The sequence below is a fragment of the Ambystoma mexicanum genome, chromosome 13, assembly GCF_040938575.1.
Source record: "Ambystoma mexicanum isolate Mex_15411 chromosome 13, UKY_AmexF1_1, whole genome shotgun sequence".
NCBI classification, from domain to species: Eukaryota; Metazoa; Chordata; class Amphibia; order Caudata; family Ambystomatidae; genus Ambystoma; species Ambystoma mexicanum.
This window is the reverse complement of record NC_090938.1, coordinates 99,888,641-99,903,591: the sequence shown is the minus strand read 5'-3', so window position 1 is coordinate 99,903,591 and position 14,951 is coordinate 99,888,641. Positions and strand designations below refer to the sequence as shown.

General features: G+C 50.0%; 1 protein-coding gene across 1 annotated transcript in view; it reads left to right on the top strand.

Moving 5' to 3' along the window:
* The first annotated feature begins 2,725 nt into the window (after positions 1-2,725).
* BCL2L15 (BCL2 like 15) overlaps positions 2,726-14,951 on the top strand; it is a 49,180-nt gene continuing 36,954 nt past the window's right edge. Inside the window, exon 1 of the mRNA XM_069633367.1 lies at positions 2,726-3,031. Coding sequence (XP_069489468.1) covers positions 2,899-3,031 — 133 coding nt within the window. The 5' untranslated portion in view covers positions 2,726-2,898. The remainder of the gene's footprint in view (positions 3,032-14,951) is intronic.

Sequence of the window (14,951 nt, the reverse complement as noted above, 5' to 3'; positions counted from 1 at the left end):
CAGACAAGCGCCCAAGGCTGGAGACATCACCCCAAACCATCCTGGAGCTCTGGCTGGCCTGCGTTACAGCCTTTTCCCACGTCCAGTGCTCCAGTATGGTCGAGGGTGATGTCCCGGACCTTGGGCACCTTTATCACTTTTGGTTGACCGTCCCCAAGTTCTGTGGCAGTCCCAGGGATCCTCGGCAGGGTCCGTCCCCATCCTTCCTCGGAGGGAAAAGCTGTAACGTAGCCCAGCCACAACTACAGAATGGGCGAGGGTGATTTCCCCAGCCTTGGGGGCCTGCCTCCCATGTGGGTCAACCGTCCCCAAGTCCAGCAGCCATTTCAGGGAGCCCCAGCAGGGTCCCTATCCCTCTCTGGTGGGAAAATCTGTAATGCGGCATGGTCAAAGCTCTAGGATGGCCGAGCGTGCCAACCTCTGACTTGGGCATCTGCCTCGCACGTGGGTAGACAGCCCCCCAGCTCAGTAGTAGTCATCAGATGCCCTGGCAGTGTCCCCGTCCCTCCAGGAGGCAAAAGCTGTAACACAGTGTGGCCAGAGCTCCAGGAAGGCCAGGGGTGCTGCCGCTGGGCTTGGGTGCCTGTCTCCCATGTGGGTTGACCATCCCCAAGTCCGGCAACAGTCCCAGGGAGCTCTGGCAGGGTCCCAATCCTTCCCCAGAGGGAAGAACTGTAACAGAGCCACTCCAACCATCTAGGAAGGCCAGGGGTGCTGCCCCCGTCCTTGGGTGACTGCTTCGCACATGTGTTGACCGCCCATCAGTGGTCATGGGGCAACACAGCGGGGTCCCCGCGCCTCCCTGGAGGCAAAAGCTCTAAAGTGGCTCGGCCAGAGTTCCAGGACAGCCGGCTGTGCTGTGACAGGCAACAGGCCAAACAGCCCCACCCCCAAAATCCTTTCCCTGGTGGTCCAGTGGGGATTGCTGGTTGAGGATTGAATGATCCTCGACCAGCAATCTGCTTGTGGGAGGGCTCGTTGGAAGGGGGAGTGTCTCCCCTTTCCAACAAGCCCTCCCCCATGCAATTCAAGCAAGAAATTTCCAAGCAGCACGCAAAAGCGTGGCTGCTATATTTACATGCTGAAGTATTTTGGCTTCAGCATGTAAATATGATTTCCTGATGCAATCCTGGAGACTGGTGCTGTTATGTTTCCTTGATTATGGCCATCTTCTGCTTTTCAGGGCACAAGTAAAGGATACATGTGTGTGGACAGTGTAACATTTTTCAGAGGGCGGACACATCTCCCTTGGGTGTTTTTTGGGTCGGCAAACTTGCTCAACATTTGGCTACCAGGATTTCACTCAGGTTGTCATATATCCAGAGCCAATGCATTCAATTATCATCAAAGAACATACTCGTATTGGGATTTTGTTTTCCAGGCAATATTTCACTACATATTGCTGGGTTTAAAAGGTAAGCACCTTTTATACTTTGCCAGCGTATTTATTGGAAAATCTCCTCTCTGGTGTTATTTTTCTGTGGTGGATTACTTTTTTTGAAAGGCCATTGCTCTTTTGTCTAGTGCACTTTCGTCTAAGGGGAAAGGTCAATTTAACTACATGTATATCTTTCACTTGAAGATATGTTCCCTTACTGTGCATATTTTCTTTGGTGCCAGCTTTTGATTTTCGCTATGGGGGCAAAAGTTCACACACTGAGTGAAGCGAGGGAGCCATGCTCATCAGCATGCCAAAACACCACCTTTTACAGCACATGTAGATGCAGGAATAGCAGAGAAACAACATGATTTACAGGAAGGTCTAAACGTATACCATCTCAGCAACAGTCTCCTAACCTGCTTAGTTGCCTTTGCAACTTTCTGCTATAGGATCCCCTGCTATTCTACATCGGCAAGCAGTTTTGGTGTGCTCACCCCCTCCAATCAAGGCTCAGGGGGTACATTAATGAGGCTGCCTTCTCATTTTGAAGTGAGCAGCACTTGATAAACGTAGTTATTATTTGCTATTATTATTTTTTTGACAGTCAAAATAATCCTTATCTGTAGCTTCTGAAATGAAAGCATATTGCTAATTTGGACAATATTTATTTATTTTTTATTTTTACAATTGTAAAGTGCACAAAGCCCGTAGGCATCTAGGTGCTAGTATTGCCCAAATATACACACAATACCAATATAAACAAACATGAAACTTCTGCAAAAACAGCAGTCAGTCTCAGTGAGCAAAACACAATCGCCATTTTTTTTGCAATGCCTTCCACAGATAATGTTTTCAAACCAAAGTTTCAAAAAGGCCTTTTGGAAACAGTATTTCTACCAATTGCTTCTGCGAATAATGCTCTCCAAGGGCTTCCTCACTTAACCAAAGTTAGTGCCCCCAATCCTTTTATCACACTATGCCTTATTTGCCAAAATTAGAAGTCTTTACAAGGTATCCATCTGTCTGCTACTTCAAAAAAAGCCTCACTCCTGATATTGCCACATAGGTCAATATTCATATACTGGACCTTCACAGTGTATTTGTCTACTACCTTACTCATGGCAACATGTTTCTGACTTTACTTCCCATGATACCTTTGCCTTCCAAAGACTCGTTCTGTGATATCACCGGTGTCGCTATTTATGCAAATTAGTGGGCCCCTGTGGGAACGTGCCTTGCACAGCTCTCTCCTTGATTGGGGCCCATTGATGTCATGCAATGTTTGCCATGGAACCTGTTTGTCTGGTTCACGGCCGGACGGGAAATCACGTGACAAGATAAGGGGGAAAAGGTGCTTCCTGGTGCGATTGCCCTTTACTCAGTGCCCGGCCGCAGCAGTTTCAGGAGGCACCTCTAGGCTGCTCTACCTGGTGATCCCCTAACCTCCAAGGCTGGCCCAATTCACTGCTCTGGGTGGGCACGGCAAGGAGGGACCATCTTAGAAAGGCTGATAAGCCATGAAGCCCAGAACCTTTGCAGAGCAGACAGAAGAGGTGGTGCAGGCGCTGTTTGCTGAATTCTCCGGACATCATGCAGCCGAGCAAACAGTCTTCAACCGTGACCTGGTGGTGGACTCGGCTACAGGGGAAGGTAGGGAAGAAAGGGGGTGTATTGTAAAGCAAGAGGGGTCCCTCTGGTGGAGTCATGGGGCAGAGGCTTCACTGGGGAGGGAGGTAATATGTGTTGGGGGGGGGGCAGTACTTCCAGGGGGGAGGGGGGGTGAGTAAGAGATGTCTCATCTGGGGTTTAACCGTTAACTTGCTGGTAAGAAAGCTCAGGAGGTTGAGCGGTCGCTGCTGTGTGATCGGCAGGTCGCAGGTTCAGTCCCGGCCAAGCCAACTCAGCCTTTATCCTTCCGAGGTCGGTAAATGAGTACCAGCTTCGGTGGGATGACGATGGTGTGTGTAAATATGGGCTATGCACAGCGCTTAGGCATACGCTCTATATAAATAAATAAATAAATAACCTGAATGCGTATTGCCTGTAAGTTAAATGTACCCATGCTTTTCAGAAGTTATTACCCTGTTAGCCACTCCTGGTACACACGCTCAGTTTAGCATCACTGTCAAGTAAACCCGGAGATGAACTGACAGGTAAGGGCCGGCGCACAGACAAAAGATGGCCACGCCTGGAGTAGGGGTGTGGGGTGGCCGGTGGAAAGCCGGTGGACACTGGCAGTTCCCACCCACGTTTCATGGTGCCGCCTGATTGGCTGAGAACCCTTCCCCGGATGGACATCAATCAATAATGCCACATTCCGAGGGCATTACCAGGTGGTAATGGCCTTCAGCCCAAGTTAAAGGCCCGAACAAAGCAAGGGGATTAATCAGGGCTATGGGTCGTCCCCACCTGGTAATGGCGCGAAGAGGTGCGCATTATTGCTGTTCAAACGTTCCACCCAATGAGGGTAGAATGCATGTTCCGTTTCAAACTAACAGAGGCAAAGGAGAAGCGTGGGCCGGGGAGGTCGGGGGAGGGGGCAAAAGTATCGTAGCAGCCATTGTTGCCCCCTGGCAGTGCAGTGTCTGCAATGCGAGTGCCAATAAAGGATGAGTGACAGCAGGGCTTCCCTTTGTACGAGGATTCCTTGCGGTCAAGGACCAATGCCTCGGGTCGCCTCCCCTTAAGCAGAGGGTACATGGTTCAGGCTGAGAAGCCATGTGTATAATTTTTCCATGCGGTTCCGTGTTTTTCTTTTTCAGCTCAGGTGTTTTGTCTGAACTTCTGAATGAGCTAGGCTTTGCAATACACCCCTCAATGCCAGGTGCACTTCTAAACAGCTTAGATGGGTTCGGCCACTGTGTGCAGACCCCTTGTATGCCCTATAACTACTTTACCCCTATAAGGTTTTCGGTTTTACCCTACACATTCCACTTTAAGTCTTTTGGAATTGCTGTCATGAACCAGCATTGCTCAAAGCGATTCACACACTCGCTCCCGCTTCCACAACGCAGCCTATACTTTTGTAATATTTACTTACTTCAAATACGTTGTCATAAAATGCCGCTTTCAGCCACTCTTAAACCCACCTTACTAACAAAAATCCACGGCGATTTAACTCATGGAAGCAAACAAGGAGGAAAGAGGAGACAATAACAATGATATCACGTTTTTACATAGCGCTTCTTGCTGGATTCCTATCACTTCTAAACACTGTAAAAATAAGTGTTATTGCTTCCCAAACTAACAGTATGCAACTTCCCAACCTCAGAAGAATGAATATGACAGTCCTGTATGGATGCTGTGTGTCCTGTGAATGCTGGACACAAATGGAACTCTGAAGCAAGCGCTTTACTCGCTGAGCTACTCTTCTGCAATTATGATAACAACGGTCTTGAGAGAAGCAGATTTCAGCTCCAGGATCATCATTACCTCAGCACTATGTTACCAGGGATGGTTGATTGTGTGCAAAGTCCCGAATCACGCCATTTGCGGCTAATGGCCTTTTGGCTTACTGCACAAAAACCCAGACTCATTTAAAAGTGGAAAAGGTTGCTTTAATGTGACAGGCCAAAGCTTACAATTCAACGCTTACCTGGCTCCCTGGCCTTACAAACTAAAGACATATTTTAAACAACCAATTAAATAATTAAACATTCTCATTTTTTACCCAACAATTAAATAATTAAATAAAGCCATTTGCTCCCTAACTATCCCTTGGACCCTACCGTCTCCTTACCCCTTTTCCAGGCGTCCCGCTTTCTCCCCGGGACCATGCCCCTCCAGGCTCAATACCTGTTCCCCCCGGGGTGGCCCGCTTGTGCAAACAGCGCCACCCCATCCTTTCCCGTGTCATTCCCCCATTGTGCTTCCCTCCCCCCCACATCCAAAGGGGCCATGCCCCCGGCACCAGAAAAACCCTCACCCGAGGTGTTCTTTCTGCCCCACCCTCTCCACCAATTTTCCTACGTCCAATTCCTCAACCAATCTCCCATCCAAGAGCTCAAATCCGCCAGATAATGATTGTTCCCCCAAAAACCGGAAAGTTTACCCATCCTCTCTAAATCTCATCAATCCTTCCTAAACCATCTCCTTACGGTCCAAAACCTGTACTGCCACCGACGTACAAAATTCTACCATCTCTCTGTTTATCCCCTTCCTTACCCACTCTATCGGACCCTCATTTCTCGCTCCCCTCCCAACTCTCTGTGGCAAACACTTGGTCCCCACTACATTTGCTTGAGGCCACACTTGTCGGACCCATAACAAAAAACCCTTTTTATTTTCCTAAGAAGAGCCACACCCGTATCCCTTACCAGATCATTTTCCCCACCAAGACTAATCCCCCCATCTGGAGGCCCATAGCTTTCCCTCAACCCAGCCAACATAGGAAGCAACTGATCCCAGCCCAGCCCCCCCCAAACCGGACCATTTTACCACAACATCTTTATAGTTGCACCCCAGTTGCCTGCCAACAAGTCTTTTCTCAGCTTCTTTCCCCACCCACTTAACCCCAGAATGTCCCAAAAACCAGATTTTTGACATCTGACCCGACCTCCTAGCAGCATCTGAAAAAGAAGTGACAAAATCACTTACAAATCAACAACATCCTAATAAATGCAACACTCCTGCTACCTACTGAAAAAATTCTATAAAGACATTCCGTTTGACCCGGTCCCTAACATACCCTTTGTATCTCCCTTACTCCCAGCGTCCCAACCTTTTCACCTACTCCTCTGAATAGCCCAGCCTGCTGTCTTCAGATGCTGAACCCCTCCTAAATGAATGAGTTCCAACCTCCTAACCTTCCCACACCACTAGTAACACCTTCCTCAGTACCCTATCCTTTCTGGCCATCTCCTTAACCCTCTCCGGAAACACCCCAGGTCCTCTCCTATCTGTCCCCCTATATTTCGCCCCTTTCACCTAACCTTTAAACAATACACCTAAACCCACTTACCCCCTTTTTCCTCTATTACCCTCCTACTCACCCTTGCCCCCCACATTCCATCACCTTATTAATTTGGCCCTGCGTTGCCCCCCCTGCACCGGGGGCCCACATGCACCCCCATCCATGCAGGCACTTTACTTTATTACACTTCTCGCCAGTGCACCAGGGGCCAAACCTGCACCCCCGTTCATGCAGTCCCTACCATATAACTAATCTTCAAGCTCCTTGCGTCCATTTCCACCTGTTTCCCACCTGCACCAGCATGGACCCCCGTCCTTGCAGGCCCTTTTCTTCCTTACTCCTCTCCACAGCTGCACCAGGGGCCAAACCTGTGCCCCCGTCCATGCAGTCCATTCCACATAAATCCTCTTCCAGCACCTTGCTTCGTTGCTCCCCCTTTTTTTTTTTCCCCAGCTGCACCAGGGGCCCTAGTGCACCCCCGTCCATGCAGACCCATCTCATCACTTCCCCCTGCTGCACCAGAGGCGCTCCCGCACCTCCGTCCATGCAGCCGTTCCGCGCCCCACTCCAACCTCCTCAATTGATGGGGACCTCTCCCTCCTTCTCCCGCCTGCACTCTTCTGCAGGTATTGACTTCCCCTCCCCCTCTGCCCTGTCACCCCCTTCTGTGCCCCCTCACCGCCCCCACCGTGGTTCCCTTGACCCACCTCTTTTTGAGCACTCCCAGCTTCCCTAGTGCTATCATTCACTCCCTCCCTCCCTCACTGGCTGCCCACCCGAAATAATTTCTCCCCTGGACGCCCTCCTGTCTATCTCCCTCCTCATCTTCCTGCCCCTGGATTCCCAAACCTCCCCTCTCCCTGCCGCGGGGGTGCAAGCCACCACTGCCGCAAGAGCCCCATCGCTCTACGCTGCGGCCTACCCCCACCTAACTCTAACTCCCCCGTGACCTCCCCCTCTGCCTCTACCAGCTAGGCCTTAGACGCCCTGCTGATGATTTCCAGGGCCTCCCTCAGAGCCCTAGCATCAACCAGCCCCTTCTTGCTTGCTCCCTGTCCCACCATTGTGCACCAAATAATCTGGTTGTGCACTAAGATATGCCCCCGAAAAGTTAAACTAGCTAAACTAAGCCCCCAGGCCCGCTACCTACCCGAGGACCAATACCCTTATGCTGGGGAAATCAGAAAAGCGAACTAGGCTATAACAACTGACACCTTAAAGTGTTAATCAAACTCTCTATTCCCTAATGCTGGTGAAATCAGAAAAACAAACTAGGCTATAACAACTAACACACACCTTAAAGTGTTACTGAAACGCTCTACTCCCAAAATAAGAAATATAGAAAATTATTCCTCTAGGAGAAATGAATTTTTTTTTCTTTTTTTCTTTTTTTTTATATAAACCCCCTTTTTTATACAACCCTTGCCCTAAGAAAAACCCCTTCCCCTAGCCTGGCTTGTCCCAGAGAAGAAAAGACACCACAACTAAAGCCCACGAGCAATTTGGGGCCTAACAAGGGACTGAAAACATTGCCCCTAGCTGCTCTTATGCCGCACGCACCGGCACAGGAAAAACAACACTGTCCCTTTAAGGGAACTGCAGTGCCCCCTCACGTCTCAATGCTACATCGCAAACACGCCTCTTGGACTGAATCAGACCAGCCGTACACGAGGGGCCCAGAGAAAATGGCGTGCTGATCCACCCCCACCTGAACAACAGACCCCCCCACTCCCCAGGCAACGGATGACCGCCGACCCAACAAATAACTTCCTGCTCTCACGAACGGAGCTGTGATGTCCGCCCTGCTGCAGAAAGCAACAGCTTTTATTATCCCCCGCCGGCAGCACTCAGGTAAGAAAAGAGGGGTGTCTTATCTACGGCACCCCTCACTATAAAATGTACAAAAATATATATATATATATATATATATATATATATATATATATATATATATATATTTTTTTTTTTTTTTTTTAAACTAACTAACTCCTACCCGCCCAATCTAAACACACAAACCCTACCTCACTAGGCCCAGCTGTCTCAGGGAAGGCTCGGGAGCAGGCGACAGGACTGATACAATCACCAAGTCCAACCGTCGCCTAGTCCAACCGTCGCCTGCCTCCCGAACCTTCCCTGGACCCTTAAATACCCTAGGGAGGCGCTCTGCCCCCCACGGCCACTCGCTGGCCATGTGCAGCGCCAAAAACCTCCCCGGGGGGAAACGCTTCGCGTTCCCCTCAGTGCCCCCCTTCCATGAGCGTGACATTGGATTTTTCAATCCTAGAACCTGAGGCGGATTCTAGAGGAATCCATTCGTTTTACGCCTGCATAAAAATGCAACGCAGGTGTAGAACAAAACGGAATTCACTGCGCAGATCCCATCTCCGCTCAGCGACCCTCCGCCTTGTCACTGCTTCAACATGTGACAGAGCTGTACACGGAGCAATCATTACACCTTTCATGTGCGCCTCTGGTTAACGCACCGTCCCATTTAAAGTGAGGCCATTGTTAGGGTCTCTTTCTCGGCCGATGGGTCGGTGGGAAGATGCTAATGCAGGGCCCGTGGGCTCAAGGTCCTGCTGCGCAGCGCCAGGCGAAATGAGAGACGTGGACACTCCTGTGCTGTGTTACGCCCTGAACTGCATCAGCGGAGCGGGGGCGGGGCTGCGTAGCGGGACGTAAGGCGTACATAACATTCCTCCTTTTTTCTAACAAAACATTAACAATAATGACAGGTTCCCAAAATTACCCTGAACTGGGGTTTCTCATGCTACTCCGGGCTGATCTACTACCATTCATAGTCTTTTAGTCTTTCTGGGGGTTTGGGTGCAGTTCGTAGAGCATAACACCCACCCCTGGTGCCTGCCCCTTGACTCTCATTCAGTTACTCACCTTCATCATTGGGACTTGCCTCCTCTGGTTCGCCCGGCAGCTCGTCTATCCTGCAGTCCATTGTTGCTCCACCTTCCTGATGGTGGTGCTCAACCTCGCTCGGCTGATCTGACGCTTCCACAGGTTGCGGTTCTCTATCTGTCCACAGTTGTCTCGGTATCTTCTTGAATCAGGAGGCGTTCCTGGTGACCTTTCTTTGTCCTTTCGTGGCCATTATCATGGTCCCCCATCTTTGCGTAATGGTCCATGGTGCAGAGTCATACTGAGTGTCCAGCTTTGACTTGGACGGGTTTCGCACCATTATTACAGGGTCACCGACTCGGTGCTTGGACTTCCTGGCGTGTCTCTTGATGCTCATGCGTTCATTCGCCACAGTCCTTCTTTGGTGCGTGCGTGCACTGTCGTACGTGTCCGCACCCCTGCTTGGGTGGTGTGGAATGGATGAGTTGATTAACATCCCATACATAATGTCTGCTGGTGGTATCCCTGTGGTGCTGTGGGGTGTCACTCTGTAGTTTCTTAGAAACCTGTATAAGTCCACCCTCCATGGGCTCGAGTTGGCTCTTGATAAGCGTAGCACCCTGTTGAGTGTGCGCATAAATCTTTCAACATCTCCATTGGCTTGTGGCCATCTTGGCGTTATGTGGTGGTAGTGAATGTTTAGGTCTGCTAGGTATTTCCTGAATTCTTCGCCCTGGAAGGGTGGCCCATTGTCGCTCCGGATGCGTCGCGGGAGGCCATGGGTGGCGAATATCTTCTCCATCGCCGGTATTACCATCTCCGCTCTGTGGATGACACGATTTCAACCTCTGGGTTCCTAGAGTGGTCATCAATGGCCACTAGCAGGTATGTGCCTTCTTGTATCTTGCAAAAGTCAATGCTGATGGCGTCCCATCTGGATGACCCCCGCACAGCCGACAGTATGGGTTCAGGATTCGGCAGGGCGCTCGTGATTTGACATGGGAGGCATGTTGTGATGAGTTGTTCCACTTTTTCGTCGATGTGTGGGAACCATACGCAGTGTCTGATTCTGGCCTTTGTCCTCACTCTGCCTTGGTGGCCTTCATGGGCCAGTGCCATGGTTCTGTCCTGTAGGCCTATGGGGATGACTATTCGGGCCCCCCTTAGTATGAGCCCTTCCCGGGTGATCGACAAGTCTTGCCTTACTGCATACATGCCGGCGAGGAACTCCTTTGCCTCGGCTGTGCGATTGTGTGTGTGCCGAAGGAAGGATCTCCTATCGCCAGATATGACAGAGTCTTTGACCAGATCACATGGGTCAGCTTGCGTGGCTTCTGCAATGTCTTCAATGCTGATTGCTTTCAGTTTCATGGTGTGAACGACTTGGCAAATGTGCTCCTCGGTCTCTTCAGCTACGTGTACCTCTCCCGGCGTGGCCGCTCTGGGGCGCCTGGACAGGAAATCTGCTGGGTTGCCGCTGCCAGGTTGGTATGCAAGTTCAAAATCATATTGCTGTAGGTGTAGCAGCCATTTCCCTATTCTGGCTGGGGGGTGCGATGACGAGCCTGTGAATATGGGGATCAGGGGTTTGTGGTCTGTGTAGGCTTTGAATTTTTGGCCATATAGGTACAGATGGAAATGGCGACAGCCCCACAGTACTGCGATCGCTTCCTTTTCAATGTGCGAATAGCGTTGCTCCGTAGGTGTCAAGGCACGGGAGGCATATGCGATAGGCAGCGATTCCCCAGTGTGGGCAATTTGCATCAATATCGCCCCAGGCCAACAGGGCTGGTGTCAACATATAATTTGGTCGGCAATGGGGGGTCGTAGTATGCCATGGTGGTGTCGGCCGAGAGTGACGCTTTGATTTGTTCGAATGCTTCTTGGCAGGTGGTGCTCCAGACCCATTTAGCGTTGGCCTTGGTGAGCTCACTCAGTGGTTTGGATATGGTCGCCAGGTTGTAGATGAACCTCCCAGAGTAAGTTGCCATCCCCAAGAAACTTCGTACCTCCGTGGGTGTGGTTGGGGGAGAGGCAGCCCGAATGTCTGCCACTTTTTGAGGGTCAGCTGAGATCCCTGCGCTGTTGAACACATAGCCAAAAAAAGAGATTTCTTCCTTCAAGGATTCACACTTGTCGTTGTGAATGGTTAGCCCTGTGCTCTCCAGCCTGTTAAGTAGCATGTCGAGGCGACGTATGTGTTCTTCCTTGTCGCTGGCATGGATGAGAATGTCATTGCTGACATTGAGTACCCTCGGTATGCCGCAAATCACCTCTTGGATCGCCTGTTGAAATGCTTCGGCCATCGAGTAAATTCCAAAACTGAGTCATTTGTATCTGCATAGGCCGAGGTGCATGGAAAATGTTGTGATATACCTGGAGTCCCGGTGGAGTTTCAGTTGGTGGTATCCAGAGTTGAGGTCAACTTTGGAGAAGAATTTTGATCCGGGGAGGTCTGTTATAATTTCATCGAGTGTGGGGGTGATGTGTCGCTCCCGTTTGATGGCTGCGTTGGGGAGGCGCATGTCAATACAGATTCTCACCTTCCCAGGTTGTTTGGGTTTTCTGGTCACGACCATGGGTGATACCCACGGTGTTGGTCCGGTTACTTCTTCAATGATGCCTGCTTTCTCGAGTGCCCGCTGTTCCTTCTCGACCTGGTTTCTTATGTGGAATGGTGTCCTTCTGTGGCGCACTGCTCGTGGTTGTACAGATTCATCTCTATGCAGCTTGATAGATTTCCCTTTTAGGAATCCGATGCCCTTGAGGAGGTTTCGGTGTTTGTCCAGTATGCTGGTGATGTTTGTCGTGTCTGTCATGTCACAGATGAAGCTTATGAGTCTCAGGTCTTCTGCCACGTCTCCGCTCAGTAGACATTCAATGCCTGCGTTCACGATGTATATTTTGGACTGCAGCGTTTTTTCTCCTCTGCTGAGTGTAGTTCGAAATCTTCCTATTATGGGTAGGGGAGTTTCGCACCCATAGCCAAACAGCAGTGTGTCAGTCTTTTGTAGAGCTGGTGGTGGGTGTAGTTTTCTGAATACGGTCATAAGCATGACGTTAACTGACGCCCCAGTGTCCATTGTCATCTGCGTTTCTTGGCCTTGAATGGACACTTGGCATTTCCGTCTTCTCTGTATTTACGTGGTCGCGGTGCCTCTGTAGTGGAGTGCTGACACTAGGTATAACTTTTTACCTTTTTTCCATTGTTCGTTTGCAGTTCCCTTTTGGGAGTTATCGTTTTCGTCCCCCTCCTCATCGGTTGACGAGTTGGTTGTTTCGAATCGGCGGGCGTTGGCTTGTTTCTTCTTCTTCCCAGTGTTTTTGTCTTGGAACGTTTGTGGGTGTTGGGGTGGCCCAGATGATCTGCAGACCTTTGCATAGTGGTCTTTCCATGGTGCCTTGAGCTGGGCAATTCCGTCTTCCATGGCGAGGTCTACCAAACCGTCCACATTCAGAGGGTCCTGGAATTCTCGGCTGCCACCGGGGGGAGGGGTGTTCGTGCCGCTGGCCTCGTCTCTTGGCTTTTGGCGGTTTGTGATTTGTGCCACTGTCGCCATCGTTATGCCGGTTGAAGGTTTTGCGATAGCTCCCTCTGGCGACCGAGTTCTAAGATCCTGGTTAGGGGTATACCCTTCTCGCTCAGCACCATCCTTCGCAGTTTTTCTGAGTGTATTCCATTGATTATTTGTCATCGGATCTCTTTTTCAACGTTGGAAATTCGCATGAGATCGCGAGTTTCCTGAGCCTGGTGTGGTAGGCATCAAGTGTCTCGTCCTTTAGTTGGATGGTGGTGCAAAAAATGAATGTTTCATAGTCCGGGTTTAGTTGGGGCAAAAAATGGGCCGTGAGGGCGTATTTTGTTGATTGGTAGGCATCTGCGCTATCCGTAATTGCAAGTGAGTTGAATATACGCAACACTTCGTCAGCGACATTGAGTAGCAGGTGTGATCTAATTTTCCTGGATGTGGTGATGTTTTTGCAATCCATGGCCATCTCGAATTTTTGGATCTATAACTGCCGCCTGAGGAGGGATCGGTGTATGTGTCGAAGGGGCTGAGCGCCATCATCATTCCTCCTTGTGATCGTGTGTGTGGCGGGGATGGTGAGAGGGTGGGTGCAATTCTTCAGGGTGTGCTGGGCCTAGGGGTGGAAACACTGGTCGCCATTGTATGTGGAGGTGGGGCCTGGTCAGGCAAGCATGTGCTGAGGCCCCCTCACCTTGGTAGGCGGTGGATGGCCTTGCTCAGCACCAGCGTGGCATGGTAGGCGATGGAAACACCAGAATTCTGTGTGTGTTTCTGTGGCTGGCTGTTGGTGTTTCAGGTGTCCCCTGGTTTGTGGCAGGCCCCTTGGTAGTCGATGTTGATGCCCCCCACCGTATTTCCAAAAATGTATTTCGTGCCGAGGGCTTGATTTGTTGGGCATCGCGTGTGCGTTGCGATCCCGTTCCTTCGTCGCCAGTGTTAGGTTCTCTTCCTCGGCCGATGTGTCGGCGGGAGATGCTAATGCAGGGCCCCGTGGACTGAAGGCCTCTCTGCGCAGCGCCAGGCAAAATGAGAGACGTGGACACCCCTGTGCTCTGTTACGCACTGACCTGCCTCTACGGAGCGGGGGCGGGGCTTTTATTAACAAGCGCCTTACGTCACAGCGTAGCGGGACCTAAGGCGTACATGACAGCCATATGGTGTTATTGAGCAGCGACTTGTGAAATTCCAGTGCCGAGCAATTTTACAGCTGTTTCCCAATACCACCCACTCCTCCGTGATTTTTTCACGCTTTTTTACTGCAAAATTGTTACACTTTTTTGCCGTAAAATGGGGGATACGACTGTACCATCCACTCACTACCTACTCACCGACCCACTACCCTCTCACCAATACCGTCTGCATTTTGCAGGCAAACCTTTGGTACAAAAATGTGTGGTTTGAAATCCATGGTGAGTTTTGCGTGGTAAAGCCTTTATTCCTGCTATGCACCCACCACCAAAAATCATAATATATTTTCAGTTATCTGGATTATGCATCGAAATATCCTGTCGAAAGCTATTGTAAAAATAGCATGCTGCTAAAATAATATCTGCCACGCCCAAACCTTGCCTCGCGTCGCTGCTCCCTGTGGATGTGAAAACAGGTTGGTTGCCTAGGCAACTTTGCTCCTTTGTTTGCATACTGTGAAATGCGTATTCTTTCTGTGACATCCCGTTCAAAAGTAGCAGAGGGCAGTCTTTAAAATGAAAGAGAAAGTAATTACAAATATGCGCATGCGCAGGATTGAAGAATGCCACGCGACTCCACTGCACCGGGAGAACGTGAGGTTATAGAAGGCCTAATATATGTGTGTTTATTACTTTGACTTTTTACCGTTCATATGGTGACACCAATGGTTGCTTAACAGCTCATAGGTACAGGGGGGAGGGGCGTGGCCTACAAGTGCAGCAGGCATCTTTCGGGCGCTGACTTTGCGTGGTGGACGCCCTCACTTGTTAGGTAGTGAAAGCCAAGAGCGACAGCTATGCGTTCAGGCGATTTCTTTTTTTGTTGTTTTTTTAATATATGTATAATACTAAAATCTTAGGAAAGAGAATGCAAGGAGCTGATGCAAGGGCAGAAATTGACCTTGATCTCAGGGACGTCATTTCACCAACATGCCAGGAACCCACCCCAAACTGACATCACGGAAAGCGATGAAACACGACCTTTCACCTTTGACAAAACAGTAAGTGGCATCACATAGCATTGTTTCTAAGTACACTACGAAAATATGGTTATGATATCACTGTAAAGTGATATACATTTATACAAA